Here is a 16,417-nt window from a genome sequence, read left to right as displayed (position 1 = left end):
AAAAATGAGCCAGCCAAGCCTTCAGTCAACTTAGATGAGATCAAGGCAAAGATCGAGGAGGAGGCGTACAATAAAGGGTGAGGCCTTTTCTCATGCTGTCTGTATGATAGCATTGTTGTTTGTTATCCTAATTCATCACTTTTATGGTACAAGTGAATCTTCTCATGTATATAATGTTGCAATATTTAATGTTATGCATACAATTAGCACAGAATATAGCAACTGTGGCAGATAATAGCACATCCATTCATATACAGTAAATGTGAATATTTTAAATCCAGCTACCAAGAGGGACTGAAACAAAGCAAAGCAGTCCAGGAAGAAGAAACCGCTGCTGATTTATTGCTGGAATCAAAGGATAAGGATGAAGAGAGTGGAAGGAAGATAGAGATGAGAAGGTAAAATGAAACAGCCTGCAATAATATGCTTATTCCCTTTCTTGTCTTGAACTAGATGAAAAGATTCATACTGCTCTCGTGACTGCCTGTTAAATATGAAGCAACAGCCTGCAGCAAGTTAGCTTGGTATAATGGCTGCAAACAGGGGAAAACAGCTAGCCCGGCTTTACCCAAATGTTGTAAAACCTACCTACCAGCTTGGTTAAAGATCACTAAAAAAATATGCTATGTTTTGTTGGTTTAATCTATTCAAAAACTGCAATCTTATAGTCCAAGAAATTGTCCGGCACATACAGAACTTCCCCCAGTGTCTCCTGGCTATAACTTAATATTTGCTGTACAGACATGAGATTGGAATCAATAATGCTCCAACTCTTTTCAAGAAAGCAAATGAGCATTCTCCCCAAATTAAATCGTAACACAGAAATATACAACATGAATTGTGTGTTTTTCTTTGAAAGTAATGTCCAATCCGCAAGTTACTTTCAAAATACAGTGTGGGCCACGGAAAAGTAGCCTGCCTCCAATACCTATTCTCTATCTATTGGAATGCCGGAGGCGAGCTACTTTTCCGTGTCCCACCCTGTACATTAAAGTAGGAGACATACAGTAGTTGGAAACTAGCAATTTCATTCATGGGAGTGAAACCACAAAAGTCTGCACATTCAAAACTTCCTTTTCCAACATTTAAATGGTTAAAGTAGAGCCTCTTCTAACAGGACAAGTTTGGCTGAACAAATGTAGATAGGTAGAAATTCACATCAGTATCTTTAAGAACCCTCCGAGGTGGTACTTTCCAAGTTATTTTGGACCAACCAGAAATGTAAAAACATTTAAAACTGTGGTTAAAATGCAGACAACAATGGAAATATACTATATAATGTATGAGGTCTTTATCTTCACAGGAGGCTGGAGGAGGTCTTGGTTCTTCTTGGTCGGTTTTGTCCCCATATTTCTTTAAGTAGGCGACTTCTCTGGACCGCCCTGACACTGTTTGTGATGATGTGTCTGGTTATCAGTATTTTTACATTCTTCAGTGACTACTACAACAGACGTGAGGACACATAAGGAGAAAAGGACTTGGTATGAAACAGGATTAACATCTTTGGGCTGAGTGTAGTAGCACAACCAAAGAAACCCAGAGACTTCAGGCATTCTCAGTCTCTGCTGATTTACCATATCATCACACATGGACTCACTTGAAATTATGACCCTGACTCGTGAGGGTTGAAGGTTTTTTGGGAGGCTTTATAGATAATTTTGATGTTGTTATAGTAAACAACATTGCAAAATTATTTTAATTGGTTCAAAAAGTCAACAAATTGTTTGCTGCAGCAAGAAAAAGTTCCATTTCTGTTTAGGGACCAATTTTATAGTGTGGTAACTTATATATATATATACATATACATATATATATATATATATACATATTTGGATTAGATGCATACATAATTATTCATTGTGGTTTTGGTGTTTTGGATGATGAATATGGCACTTTCCATTAAGTGCCACAGTAGAAAAAGTTTATATTTATCTACATTCTAATGCTGAAGTAGGCCTACAATCTCTCAGGTCCAATACAGTAGATAATAAAAACCCTGAGAGTTTCTGAATTCATATTGAAATATATAGAATTGAAATGGTTGCTTTTATTTGTTGTTTAATATCCATAATGTGTATTTAATGACTTTAACATATAAGCACATTCCAAAGTAGTTCCTTAAAGTGCAATATTTTGCAGTTGATGGTTCTCATTTGTGCCATTTTGGATTGTGTCTTCAGAACACTGAGAGATTTTATTCTTGTATGAGAGCACTGTTTAGATTGCATGAATCCTTATCTTCTTTGCACATGTGTTTGTTTGTACTTTGTGGATTTTATTCTCTGCCACTTCACCTTTAAATAAAGGTGCCTGAAAATATTCTGTAGTTATTTCCACAGTGACAATATAAGGTGCTGCAAAAGCAAATTAGCTCAATAGTCCTTCTAACATGAAGGACATACAGAGGACAAGAAAAATTAGAGATTTTTGTGTTTGTTTGTTTGTTTTTCAAAAGTTGGATGAGAAGATACTATTCTCAAGCTTGTACAATAAGTACACAGCTGGAGCTACATACTTAGCTTAGCATAAATTCTTGGACACGGAAGGAAACAGTGTGGTCCTGTCCAAAAGGTAACACCCAGCAGTGCCAATAACACCCACAGCTTAACACGTTGTGACTTGTTTATCTGAAAAAAACAAAAAACAAACAGTACCAGCAAAATATTTTGAGTCTTGGTTGCTTGAAAACTTCCTGTTTTCAGTCTTTGTGCTAATGTTAAGCTAGGATAAGCTATCCTGATATAGCTTTAGGTTTAGTCTACAAACATGAAAGTGGTATAAAAACTTTTTTATGTCAAATGTTCTCTAAATTATGTGATCAGTCATCCAGATTTCATTAAAGATTTTATGTCACAATAGGAAAAGTACAGATGTATATAATTATTATTTCAGGGTCTCAGTATTGTTCCTGCTGGCTCACTGTCCTGGTTTACTAAACCTTTAAGAACTTGAAAAGAACCGAGCCATCATTTACCAAAGCATCAGAACTCCAACATATTCTCATTTATGTAGCTTAAGTAACTCAGGAAACCATTAATGTATTTTACTCCTATAAGGCCTTAATATGACTCCATAGACACAAGCCCCACCAGGGGTGGGATTGTCCTAGTTTGAAAAACACTGTGTGCTGCATGTTTGTCAACACTCTGCGTCATTTGCTGTCGTCAGGGCTTTGGAGAGATGTTTTTGTGGAAATGGGCTGTCGTCATGTGCCAGAAGCCATCAGAGGATACCAAAGATCATAAGCATGTTCATGACTGAGTAATGTCCCAAGGGAGGAAATCATTTGGAGAGGGTGCCCAGAGTCAGATGCCAGTAACAGTGCAAATTGCTTACTCTCATTATTACTATTTATTTATTTTATTCTTGTACTGCATATTACATTTAGTATTGAATTTTGCCTTACACTTTAATTTGTAGCTTTGTTTCTTGCTGCCATAGTAGTCTCATCTTTTATTTTTCTCCTGGGCCCTGCTCTGAGAACATATGATGAGGCTCTTAATCTGACCTGTGCACAGCACTTCCTCTTCCTTTTCCTTTACTTTCTGGCAGTAACACTGCCCTCACACTCCGGTGAACAGAATCACCCCTATTTAACCCTGTTATTTGGCTCACAGACACAAAACCTGCAACACTTGCCATCCCCTACATTCATTTGCCTCTACTCTGACCAGTCATAAGTATGATCTGGCTTTGCATTACCTTGGTGTCAGTTACTTCAGTCATCTCTGGTCAAAATATAAACACAAGTCAGATTAAAGGTAAGTAATTAGCATTTGTATATTTTCAGCAGGTATATATACTGTAAATATTGTATGTTTGTTAACTGCATAACTATAATATGTTCTCTGATGTATTGGTTCATTCAAAATTGCTTTATTCTATTACTGTACAAACAATCAGTAATCTAAAAATATGTGAAACTATATCTGACAAAGTTTTATGTTGTTTCTAGTTTTCCCTGCACTGAACCAAAGCATTGCCGGAGTATTCCAGGTCACCTACCTAAATTACAACAATCAGCCTGAGTATGCCTTCAATGCTTCTCAAGCTCGGCAGCTCTGCTTGTCCCTTGGAATGAGCATTGCTTCAAAAGCTCAAGTAGAGGAAGCCCTCCGCAGAGGTTTAGAGACTTGCAGGTAAGTCCATGGTAGAAATGTCATCTCAGTGGAGTTCACTGAAAAGTACCTGATGTCATGTTTTGTTTTGACTAGGTTTGGCTGGATTGATGAACATTTTGTAGTCATTCCACGCATCAAGGCAGCTTCTAACTGTGGTAGAAACCGCATAGGCTTGATAACCTGGCGAGTCCTTGTGAATGAAAAGTTTGATGTGTTTTGCTTCAATGAATCAGGTATGAAATTTTTCATACAACTATACATTAAGAGTCAACAGTTAATTGCAGATAGCATGCATGCTGTTCTTAGCACAGCCCTGGCTTTTTATTCTTTAACTATAAATCTGATTAAAAGCAGATCAGCAGGTATTAACTCAGGTTAATGTCAATTTACAATTTAGATTTGTAATTAGCTATATTTTAAGTGTGTTCTACAGTACATTCTGTAAATTCCTATTTATTTTACAGGATTAAAAAATAAATACATAAACTAAATATGTGCCATTACTGCCAGAAGCCCATTCAGAAATGCATCTGTAATATTTTCCTATTCTTTGTAAATACAGTTGTACAAGGACTTCATTAACAGCACAGAGATGCTAATGAGGGGCAGATACAATTTTCCTGTGGCAGCAAAGTTAAAAAAAAAAAAACTAACTGTACAAGCATACATTTTTTTGTTATTGAACTTGGACCTTGAGTCTATAATAAAGTGTCATTCATTCATTCATAGGTTTATTAAATGGCATGCACAGTATATACAACTTATTGAATTTCTCCTGGCCTTCATATACATGTACAGGTGCGGTGAGACAAGTGGAGAATCCAACAACTAGTAGCCCTTTGAGCAGCAGGGAATACTCTAGCTCCACCCTAACCACATACTCTACATCCTACTCCTACTCCTCTGTTCCTCCTACTTACTCATCTCCTACAACCACAGACAGCGAGGTTGAACCAGCCCACTCTGTCAGCAGGGCTCAAGGCTCTCCTGGAGGTATGAGATCTTTTTCACAACAAGATGAAAGCTGCACAGGACATTTTTGTCATATTTAGCTCATACTGCACAGAAACAAGACTAATAAATAAAAACATATGTCATAAATACAAGAAAAGCCTTTTTATCATGTGTTTGGATTCGATGTTTGTTTTCTTTGACTGACATTTTCCTTTTGTGTTTTATTTTTCAAGTAAAAGTTATAGTCATCATCTCAGCCTGTGCCATTCTGCTTGTCGCAGTAATCATCCTTGCATTCCTAAAATTGTGAGTGTTTTTTTTAATGAAATAGCTACATAATACTGAGGGCTAAAAACAGATTTGTTGTTGGCTAGATGGTGCTTTATAATCTCTAAATAGGGACTTGAATGAATGGATTGTTTGTGAGCTCTATGTACAATAACACTACTCAAACAAGCAACTGTATATGATACAATATGTCCACACTGGCAGTTGAATGAGCTGTTGGAAGACTGACAGGACAAAATGTATTTCTCTCATTTAAAGTCAAGTTATTGCCTATTACATTTCTTTTGTTATTATTATATCTATTAGTGCATAGTCTGATTTTTTTTCTTCATTCTCTCTGTACAAAGGAGGAGGCGTTGCCCTTGGAACGCTGACATGAAGCAGAAGCAGCCAGAGGACATTGAGACAGAGGAGTGGAAACATGTGAAGAATATAAAGGAAACCAAGAAAGATGCTCAGGAAGATGAGACAATAAAAGTGGGTGTTGATGCAAGTTAAACAGTTCTCTTGATTAGATATTTTGAAGAAACACACCATGGACAGCTGTTCTTTTTAAGGATAAAGATGTGTATTCCATGATTTTTGTGAATGTAATGTGAGAGAATGAATATTAAATACATTTATTGTTACATATGTTAAACATGTTTATTATGTTCATTCATCTAATAGTATTATACAGTGCAGTTTAGCCACTTGATCGCAACATTTGCTGTACAATCGTGGTGTTCTTTAAGAACTTTTTATTCTTTTAATACAGTGTTTGTTGCTTCAGACAATAAACATACCTCTAAAAGAAACAGTTTTAACTATTGCAAGCACTTTTTAAAAAGCCTGTACCATCACAAACATAGGTATTTTCCATTGTTTTGATATCTTTCCAAACCTCTTTAAAATAAGCCTTTTAAGGCAGAAATGGAGGAAATGTCCCAAACAGTCTGATGATGAGTGTACACAGTAACTGAAAAATGTCAAGGTTCAAATAGTTTCTCTGACATACCCCCAGCTAAAAAAAGGTGTAAGGCACAATTGCTAATACATGGTGAGTTTTTTAAGCATGAATCTACTTTCTTTTTTTTAATCATGGTAGTCGGTCAGTGCCGAGAAAAAGGTGAATGATGATAAGAGAGTTCAGCATACTCAGATTCTGTCTAAGGTGAGGGGCATTTTATTCATACTGGGAATTCGTAGTCAGACTTCACAGCATCGACCATGAAGCTAAGTTCATTGCACAGTGTCTCATGTCTGTAGGCCATGCGGATCTGGGCGACATTGGTCCGACGAATGTCATTTCCTTCTGGTCCATCTTTCAGATAGTTTACTCCTAAGAAGTGCTTTTTTTCCTGTAAATAAACAGTAAATTGTTAGGGGATAAATGAAATTTATGTTGATTAAATGTGATGGAGATTTGGCCATATCTGTGGATTGAAAGTGTCACTGTACCCAGTGAGATAGTCCACTTTGCAGCACACTGTTCCTGGCTATTTCACACACATCACAGGTGCTGAGCTTCCACAGCTGAGCTGCTATAGCGTACTCCTCCATGAGTGGCTCCTAGAATAAGGGCACACAAACAATGGACAATAAATGGATACTGAAGATCTAAATCCATCTAATACAAATTATCATAGTAAGTTTAATTTACACAACGATTCTGACATATTAATGGCAGCCTTTGTTTCTGTTTACCTTGGTGTAGTGGAACTGCATGGGATCATCCGTGGACAGGGACACACACAGACCTTTGTGCAGGAACTCTCTGAGAGGATTTTTGGAGTATTCCAGGAATAGACTGTTGTTGCTGAGTGGAGACATTGCAATTGGCACCTGGGCCAAGTAGTATAGGTACTGCAGCACAGGGCTCTGAGGAAGCATGAAGTTTAAAATAATTAATACTGTTCTGGCATTGTGTGCACATATTGTGATGTTTTATGCACATGTTCCAAGCTTTCTCCTGATTTAACAATCATCATGTCTCATTATCATCTGCTAATTACGTGCTACATATTGTATACAAGTCGAAAGAAAAATTGGTCTCAAACCAACAAAGTCCATAAAACAGAATAATGATGCCTTTGGTCTAAAGCCCATACTGCAGCATCCCCATGTTATCTTTTTATTGATAAGACATTCTTTTGCTCTGCAAAAGATTACTCTCGACACCATCTGAACTTCAAACTTTTATTACTGTAGTAGTGGATTTAAAAATCAGTAGATCAAAAGTACCTTTTTCAAATTGAGTCCATGTGAGATGTTGTCAGCAGTGAGAAAGGCGGAGACCAAATGAGTGACAGATCCAGCTTCTCCGCAGTGGGGACGGAACTGGAAGGTGCTCAGTCCACGCTCCCTATAATGAACACAAAGTGATATAATAAACATGTCACACAGAGTATTTATGGATAGCAGCTATAGCCTATTGTATACTGAGATGTTCAAGTTTCTCTCATCAGCCATGTGTGTTCACTTTCCGACGATTAATGAATCACTTCTTCCCTGAGGGCTCTACAAAGTAAATAGTCCACTGAGTGCTGGGCCCACAGTACAGCACAGGTCCTAGGCCATACAATCAAAGGTTTTCCTGTCAGTCTTATAGCAAAGCACTCTCCTTTAATTAGGTGTGTGTTTTGTAACAGGAAGGAGGCTTGGGCTCTTACTTTCGGAGGTTGTTGAGGACCATGATATTTGCATACATGTGGAAGATATAGTAACTGTAGGGAGGGTTGTCATCTGAAGTCCACTGCTCTGGCTTTGGGCTCCTGAAAGAGAACATGTGGTCGCTGTGTTTGGACTCATCGTCGACGCTGTCAAAGCCTGACACCTGCATACGCAAAAAAGAAAAATAACAAGTGGGATGGTTCTGTTAAGCCTCACAAGTACTGTATCAAGGAAAAATAGCTTTCTTAAAGATGTCACTAATATTAGTCACTTCTTAACTGATCAGTCTTAACATTATTGTTCACTTTCTACATAAAAATTAATAATTTATTACCTTGAATAATTTTTTTACCTTCATATTACAAAATTATTTCCTAAAAGGTAGCACCTTCAGCATTAAATATACACCTTCAGCTAAATATAAAATTACATGAATGTTTATAACACACATATGGTTATGAGATATAAAGGCATGTTAACTGTTTATTAAAGTGCAGTATGTAGTTATAAGCATTTATTAACGACATGAATGTAAAATGGGGTTATTTTAAAGTGTCACCAGCCCCAAATTAATAGCAGTGAATTGTTTATTATTTTTGAGAGCACAGGTTAATAATTTAAAGGCATGACTTAGACATTTATGCAACAGTTTACTTCAACGTTGCTCCTAATACCTGAACCCTAAACAATCTTACATATTTGAGGAAAACATGAAGTTCTTTGTGCTTCTGTGGGTTAACAGTGGCCTCAAATAAAGGGAGGAATACGTTCTCCAGCATCTTGGCAAAATTCGGCACCAGCTTCTTTGACTTGAAAATGTCACTGGAAAACATTAAAACATTGTCTTATTTACTGAGAAGATTTCAAGATTTCATATTTTATGACATTCTTCTAAATTAGAAGTTTGAATTTTTTCTCAAGGCTGTAGCACTCACTATATTCTGGGCACTTGAATGACCCACTTCATGTTCGGAGAGTGCACTTTGTGGTTAATAAACCACTGAGACAGGCTGTCCCACTCCTCTGGACAGCGTCCGTAGATGGACAGGCGTGGCTCTGCATGCTGATACTTACTCTCCTCCAGGTCATGGGCCACTTCCTATTCAAGGTAAGAAGGAGAGTGTGCTAAACTGTCACTGCATCCGTTCAGATTTAAAATGTAGCATTACATGTGATACCTTTATGATGTGAGCAAAATACTCTCCATTGATGAAGTTGTCTGTTTTCAAGAAGATTTCTCGAAGTTCATTGGCTCCCACTGGGTTATACTTCGAATTGAACTTATCGAACCGATGGAAGGTTTGTCTCCCCTGTAAAGTTTAGAAATTACAAAGCATAACTGTAAACCCAGTGACATAATAAACTTCATATTTTGTTCCCAATTTCCAGACATTAAATAATTAACAAAGCATTTTATGAAAACATAGTTCTACAGCATGTTGGCCTCTTCTTTTCTTACAGCATGTACGTCCAGAGAGTCCACAGTTAGGTCATAGGGGTTCTTATTGAGGCTGTGGAAAACCTGCTGGAGAGTCATCTTTTCTCTGGCCTTTTCCAGCACCACACGGTCGGCATCGGTCTTGTATGTTTTCTGGATGAAGGTCAGCAGGTGTTTCTCAGACATGCAGGCAGCAGCATGAATATGTGTGTCGACCTAAGAGAGAGAGAAGTAAGTATGTTCATTCTACTGGACATGTTGTTTTTAAACATACACACCTGAGTTTTCTTTTCTTTATCATTTAGGTTTTTCAGTTAAGGACGCTGTGTCAGCATGTATTGAAGGGATATGTGTAAGTGTATTGACATCCTATACACACACACTACTGACCTTTCTAACATTGTAGAAATCTCTATGTGGCACGCCTTTCAGTTCCTTTAGCTCGGCCATCTCATTGAGCATCTCATGGAGGTAGAACTTCGAACTCAAGAAATTGAGTCGCCTGTGACAGTACGTCTTCCTGAAAGTTAGACTGGACCTTAGTTTATTTGCTGCTGCATAAGTTGAAATAAATGATTTTTACATCCAGGTCTGATTTTTCAACCAGCATCTTTTTTGTTTTGGCAGCTTACGTGGGTCCATCTGCAATCATTGCCAGGACATGACTGAGGTCTATGGCAAAGGTCTCCAAGTCTGGGTAGGGAAGGTCATGGGCCTGGTTTCTTCTCAGAGCCTCTGCATTGTCATATACGTACACTATCCCATCCTTCATCTTCAGTTCATAATTCAGGTTATCAGGGATGTTCTCCATGCTGTAGGGATCCTCCTCGTGTGTTGGACATGGGCACATATCTGGAGGTCACAACACTGAAGTGTTACTGTTGTATAAGTCAGAATAAAACATCAGTGAGTATAGGTTCAAACACTTCATACCTGGTAGAACCTCATCTTGTTCGCTCCATCTCACGTTCTCCGCATTACGGAGGAACTGGGCTGTAGTTCTGCAGAATCTATGATAGGCTAGTTTTGAGTACTTCTCACGAATAAGCAGGGCCTTAAACAGACTTTTAGCTGCCTGCTCAAAGTCATCCACTGTCACCTGAGGGTGGAATCAAATTAAGTGTTATCTAAGCTACTTGATAATTGTACAAATATGCCATGCTTTTCAACATTCTGTGACAATAATGAGATGGGAAAACACTTAGTAAATATACAGTATGTAAAGCTGTGAAAGCATTACATAATTTCTCTGGACACTGGTTAATACTCCTGTTTATCATACAGTACTTACTCCAGCACAATAATCACCGGTAATAGTGACCCTCTGGTAATCAGGGCAGTTTTCTGGCACTGATGAGCAGGTGGAGCTGGGGGACATGAATGGAGTAACTCCACCTGACCGTGTCCAATCTGTATTCATAGGAAACTGCATGGACATTGACTGGGAGCGAATCATCTTCAAGCTTTTCTTCCTGTTAAATTGGCAACAGGATTTGATATCAAGTTCACTTTTTATGGCGCTGATCTGATTTATGACAGCATCCTCTGTGATTTTGTGCCAGACTGATAGCAGGGCCTACCTCTTAGTACTCTCCTCTGACTGGTTCTCCGCCAGCTCCTTAAGCAGCTCATGTTCCATGGCTTGCTGCAGGCCAACCGGGCAGTCCTCGAGCACAGTGAACACTGATAAAGCATCCTTGCTGTCTTCTTCCTTTAGGGCTGTTGCATATACTTTCTCTGCTAGCAGCTGAGTCTGCTCCTCTGCCTCACTCAGCGTTACCTTTGGGAATTGACGAGGCATGTCTGCAAGAAGGCAGAATCTACAGTAAAATGACAGCAACATCTAATCCTAAGACACCAAGGTGATCTTCCCTCCCCTTATGCTACTTTACTTGCTCTGTTCAGTTCATGCTGTTTTGTAAACAAACCAGTCTACCTGTGTAAGGGTTTAGGGGCAGGACATTCAAGAGCTAATTGTTGCACAGCATCACCACCTAGAGTGCTCTGTGTGAATTGTCCCTGTTGGTTCATTAAACTGCTGCTGTTGTTTATGTTCTGCAGGAAGACTTTTAAATACTTCACATTCTATCTTGAACTTTTTATTCTTTCTCCAAACTTCAACTGAAATCCGTACTTCTTGTGTGAGCAATGCCACCAATGTTCTTTCGCTGTATTATGCATGAATAGAAATTATATGTAGTCTGAGGAAGATTGGAGGGACCAAAAACACTGCTATAAACAATTTCTTCCCTGATTACACAAAATATAAAACCCCTGTAGCTTTCTGTCTCCTTGGAAAATGGATTAAGAGTGGATGAAGTCATGCAATGCAAGCCAAATGACATCCACTGCCAGTTAATTTCACACTGTTAATGTTATAATCTTTATTACTTATTTTAGTTACTGTCCACAGTTAGTTTTTTTTTATCCTGTTTTCCTATTTGCTGCTTTTGTTCATTGTAGCTCTTTGGTTTTTCTTTTTATGAAGTGTCTGTCCTTTATAGGAGTGTTTCCCAAATAGGGGTACAACTACCCCTAGGGGTACTTTGGATTACTGCAGGGAACCCCCTGCAGTAAATTGCTGTAAATTGTGGAAAGCAACAAACACAATCACCATCACTGTGAGTGGAAAGCCAGTTTCCATACGGAATGAACGAGATCCCCAGTGAAGCACAAGCCAATTCTCACTAAATTGTAAGTGTAAGTTGTCAAAACCACTCAACCACAATGACATCTTAATATTATTGCATGACAAAAAATTGGCTTCCCATTTAGTGATGGCTAGTGGCTACATCTGAAATTTAACATTTAAGGTTTTTATTTAATAAATCTGACAATGATGGGGTTGTACAGATTTTTTTTCTGCCAAATATGTTTTGCACTGCTCTGAGGATATTCAGCTGGAAAAATACAATACAGTACAGCAGCCATGTCAAATGGGTGAACTGTCTATTTCTGCAACATGTTAACCTGGGTGAACTGACAGTGCATTACTGATATCCTTAAGTGATACAGGATGTAATTCTGGGCATCTGAATGCTGAAGCAACAGTAGAGAAAGGCCATGATGCATGGTCTCATCTAAGCCAGTTTTCCATTTTACCAGGATGCTTCCAGGAAGCTTATTATTCTGGACACACAGCTCTGTCTTGACAACAGCTGTGTGCATCACCACTCCTGTGGAGCATTATGGTTCTACATGCAAACCATGAAAAGGATAGGCTCATAAAGCTGTATTGATCTGGAGACTAATGAATTATTAGCCATCCTCACATCATACATGCTAATATCATTTTTATGAAACAAATAGCTTACTTTGTTCACATACAACTCAGACAGTTCTATTGTAACAGCTGATGTAACAGCCCCAGCAACCACAATAGGACCCTGGGCACATACATTTAAAAGGCTCCAATAATCTGTATATAGCCTGCTGCGTCATGCTTTTATTTGCAGTATATGTTTATTCTCTGTCACTGTCCAGCTATTTATAAGCAAGTGACCAGTCTGATCCTTTATGTTAATGGTGAGAATACTCTTTTATAACACTGTATGGTCCTGGTGCTGTTTATTAACCAGCAGCCTTACTTAGTAGTAGTTAGCCTTCCCCTACCACAGCCTGGACCCAGATAAGTAGTGAAAGAGCGTTTAACAAAGTCAGAGCTGTGACGGATTTATTATTACATCAGTTTACCCCGATTTTCTCAGAATTAATGAATGTGTTCATTGTGAAATAATTGAAAATTTGGATTTATGATCAAATCTAGAGCATTTGCAAAGCTTCATCAATTATACCTATATCTGCTTGTGATGTACAAGTGGTCAGGTTCCTTGAAGTTTGACAAGAATATGGCACAGAGTCAACAGATACAGCACATGATGAATCGCTGTATGCTTGACTTACCTGCCAAAAGGTACTGCTCATTTATTGTTTTATCCTTTGTAAGATATGGTTATAAACACATGTGATGTTTATTTCCTTTAGACTGTTGTAGTTTCACAATAAGGAATTGGTCTTTTAATAATCCTGATATTGACTCAATATTTGTAATGAAAAAATATGTCAGAGAAAATATAATGAGTCAATCCTTAAATGATAAAAGTACATTTCAGCCTATTGTATACTGAGGACTAACCAACCCAGCACACCTATCACACAGGAGATAAATACTATTCAGCATTACAAGAACCCTTGTCTTATTGATCAGTATCTGGTTTGAGAGACATCAGATCAGGTGAATGAGAAATAAGGTCATGGTGTAGCTGAAAATATGATTAGACATTAATGTGAGGAGTATAATGGTGCTCAGCCTTTACTGCCCTAAAGTGGATGTGTGCACATTTGTGTTTCTAAGTCTGTTTGAATGTGGAGAAGTTATGGATCATTATTCAGCAGTTCATTGTGTGATTCCAATAGGAGCCTTACTGAGGCCCTTACTGGACCACTCAGAACTCTATTTCAGGCCCAGCTTGCCATGCTCTGGTTTTATCTTGTTTTCTTGCTTAGACACTCACAGCTGTTATTGGCTGAGCCCTTCAGCTGACTCACTGTCATTAAGTGAGGTCGTCAACACTAGAGAAAGCCATTTACCACATTACAGAGAGAGATAGCAGGAGAATGAGAGAGGGAACGTAAAGAAGCTCACTTTTTCCCAAGCAAGGACTTGACTGCTGCTTTAATAGAGGCGTGTCTCCTCTTCTCATGTTTCTTAGTGGTCGGGCCCTGGAGAAGAGTAGAGACAAGAGAGAAGGAAGTGCACTCACCCATTAATGCAAAGCAGCCTCCCTCATAGCTATTCTCTAATACTTGGCAGATACAGTTACAGTAAACCTAGATGTGTAGCTTTTGTATTGCACCAAAAAAAAGGATTTGGATATGTGCCCACATAAACCAGTTACAAAGTCTCACATCCACAACAAAAGTATATACCAAGAATTTGAATGCAGATTTGAAGAAACTTTAACTAATGTTTGCTTCCTATTGTCAGTCATCAGATGTTATCACTCTGCTATGTCAAATAAGTCCACTCACCTCAGCAGGCCTTGCTGTCTCTGAAGTGTGTAATAACTGTGTGGAGAGCACCTCAGAGAAACATCTAAGTCACGCTTCGCTCTCCTAGTGGCTACAGTGTATGGTATCTCATCCACCACCCTGCAGTGCACATCACGCCATCCTTAACCCTTTCATTGTCACAGCTTGCTACAGGGATATCAGCTGTTTGTTCACCTGTGTTTCCTTGTCAAGAGACTGTTCAGTTCCTGTTTTTGCCTGCATCATTTTATGGATTTTATTCCTTGTGCTTCATTCTCTCAGTTTTTTTTGTTTTGTTGTGTTTTTTTGTTGTTGTTTTTTTTTTTTTTTTTTGCACTGAACCTGGTTTGTTTAATTCATTGTTCTATTAGTGTATTAGTTCTCCATTCTTAGTTTTTGTAGTTATCTCCTTGGCTTTGCTGTTATTTTGTTTCCTAACAGTTTTGTTCAGTCAGAGTCAGGTCTGAGCTTATGTTTGGGCTTTTGTATGCTGCTTCTAGTTTAAATTTCCATGTTTAAGTAGGGTTTTTTTGTTTGTTTGTGACACTCTGGTTGTTTCTTACACTTCTATTTGTTTAATTAATTCCTCTTTTGGCTTGAAGGTCTGTGTTACTTGTTTTGTTAGTCACTTTCTCATCCTTCAACCCTTGCCTGTCTGGATTTGGGCCCTCTTAAGTAACTGTAACAGGCAGTGTCACATAACTGGAGACTACACTGGAGTGGGGCAGAGCTAGATCCATTCATTGTATTCTTAAAATGATTTTACTGTGATAACCACTGTACTTTTTTTTATATAGAAATGTCATTCAAAGTAGAAATGTGTGTAATCCAATCAGCCACTAGATGGCATCTTTGCTTTGTTTTAGTTTCTTTACAGCCTCATGCCATTCAGTCATTTTGGGGCTTCTGTCTTATTGGTAGTCATTAGCTACTGCACATTGTGCTGATATTTAATTTAGCCATACATAATACACCATGAATAGATTACAATACAAAGAAATACTGACCCCACCCCCACCCTCCCAGAAAAAGCTCATCTTATATTTACGTGGGCTCTGTTTCTAGGTAAAACTCCCTCCATGAAACAGATTCCAAGTAAACACATCAGTAAAGCAAGACCCTGAGTAGGCCTATCTGTTTTAAGCATATCATAGTTAAACACTTAAGCAGTTTACAGTATGAAGTGGGAAACTGTTTTTACTTAATGCATAGAACTTAAATTTTTAATCCAACATTATAATAGAAGAAATAGTCACAGCTCTCACCTGTCGCTGTTCCCACTACTCATTAATGCACCTTCATTTGTCTAATTGAAGAAATCATGCTAGGAACAGCAAATAAATGCAGTCATAAACATTCAGTCCCACTAGGTGGCAATAGAGAACATACAATTTTTATGTTGATGCTCACTTTGTTTCTGTACAACCTGCTCACAATCATAGTGCAAAGTTTTGGAAAACTTTCATTGGCTTTTCTGGTGAATTAAAACAAAAAACAAACTATCTCCAGCCAATTTTTCTAGTTATCAATGACCACCTTTTAAATTAGTATGAAGTGCTGTAGGCTCCATACCAAAAACTCATAATTTTATTAGTTGATTTTTCATTTCTTGTATGACCTCACTACGAATTGTTTATAACAACAGAGTAATTGTGCAGTGAGAGCATCTAGGCCAAGAGGTCTGCAGCCCCTTCTACAGTGCTGTTCAGTGTAAGGGGTCTGCTTGAGTGTGAAAGTGATGATTGGTGCTTTGTTGAAGCAGTTTTTGTGATGTTCTCGCAGGAATGTTAGACCGGAACCCCCCACATTTCTTGTGTCCTAACCATCTACCATTAAATACAGATGGAGCTAAAGCCTTGGCCTCCTCAGATGGCTGTAGGGCTGCTCTGTGGTGTGGCGTGAGCCAACTTATATGAGCTGAACCAAGCAGGAA

General features: G+C 38.3%; 2 protein-coding genes across 2 annotated transcripts; one reads left to right on the top strand and one right to left on the bottom strand.

Moving 5' to 3' along the window:
• The first annotated feature begins 1,899 nt into the window (after positions 1 to 1,899).
• lyve1a (lymphatic vessel endothelial hyaluronic receptor 1a) lies at positions 1,900 to 5,971 on the top strand. The gene is made up of 6 exons (XM_020608603.1): positions 1,900 to 3,761; positions 3,956 to 4,139; positions 4,215 to 4,354; positions 4,920 to 5,114; positions 5,309 to 5,381; positions 5,711 to 5,971. Exons 1-6 carry the CDS (start codon positions 3,683 to 3,685, stop codon positions 5,859 to 5,861), a joined length of 822 nt encoding a protein of 273 aa, XP_020464259.1. The 5' UTR covers positions 1,900 to 3,682; the 3' UTR covers positions 5,862 to 5,971.
• A 212-nt stretch (positions 5,972 to 6,183) lies between these two features.
• On the bottom strand, positions 6,184 to 14,564 carry ampd3a (adenosine monophosphate deaminase 3a). The gene is made up of 16 exons (XM_020608588.1): positions 14,485 to 14,564; positions 14,099 to 14,175; positions 11,034 to 11,256; positions 10,745 to 10,925; positions 10,387 to 10,552; positions 10,086 to 10,305; positions 9,844 to 9,973; positions 9,475 to 9,669; positions 9,194 to 9,325; positions 8,951 to 9,114; positions 8,711 to 8,837; positions 8,015 to 8,178; positions 7,587 to 7,707; positions 7,050 to 7,223; positions 6,804 to 6,914; positions 6,184 to 6,703 (listed from the first exon to the last, which is right to left on the bottom strand). The coding sequence occupies exons 2-16, from the start codon at positions 14,154 to 14,156 to the stop codon at positions 6,533 to 6,535; spliced, it is 2,337 nt and encodes a 778-aa protein (XP_020464244.1). The 5' UTR covers positions 14,157 to 14,175; positions 14,485 to 14,564; the 3' UTR covers positions 6,184 to 6,532.
• Positions 14,565 to 16,417: the final 1,853 nt, after the last annotated feature.

The sequence above is a fragment of the Monopterus albus genome, unplaced genomic scaffold, assembly GCF_001952655.1.
Source record: "Monopterus albus unplaced genomic scaffold, M_albus_1.0 scaffold4.1, whole genome shotgun sequence".
Taxonomy (NCBI): domain Eukaryota; kingdom Metazoa; phylum Chordata; class Actinopteri; order Synbranchiformes; family Synbranchidae; genus Monopterus; species Monopterus albus.
Note: the sequence above shows the minus strand (reverse complement) of the source record. Positions and strands in the feature narration are given on the sequence as shown.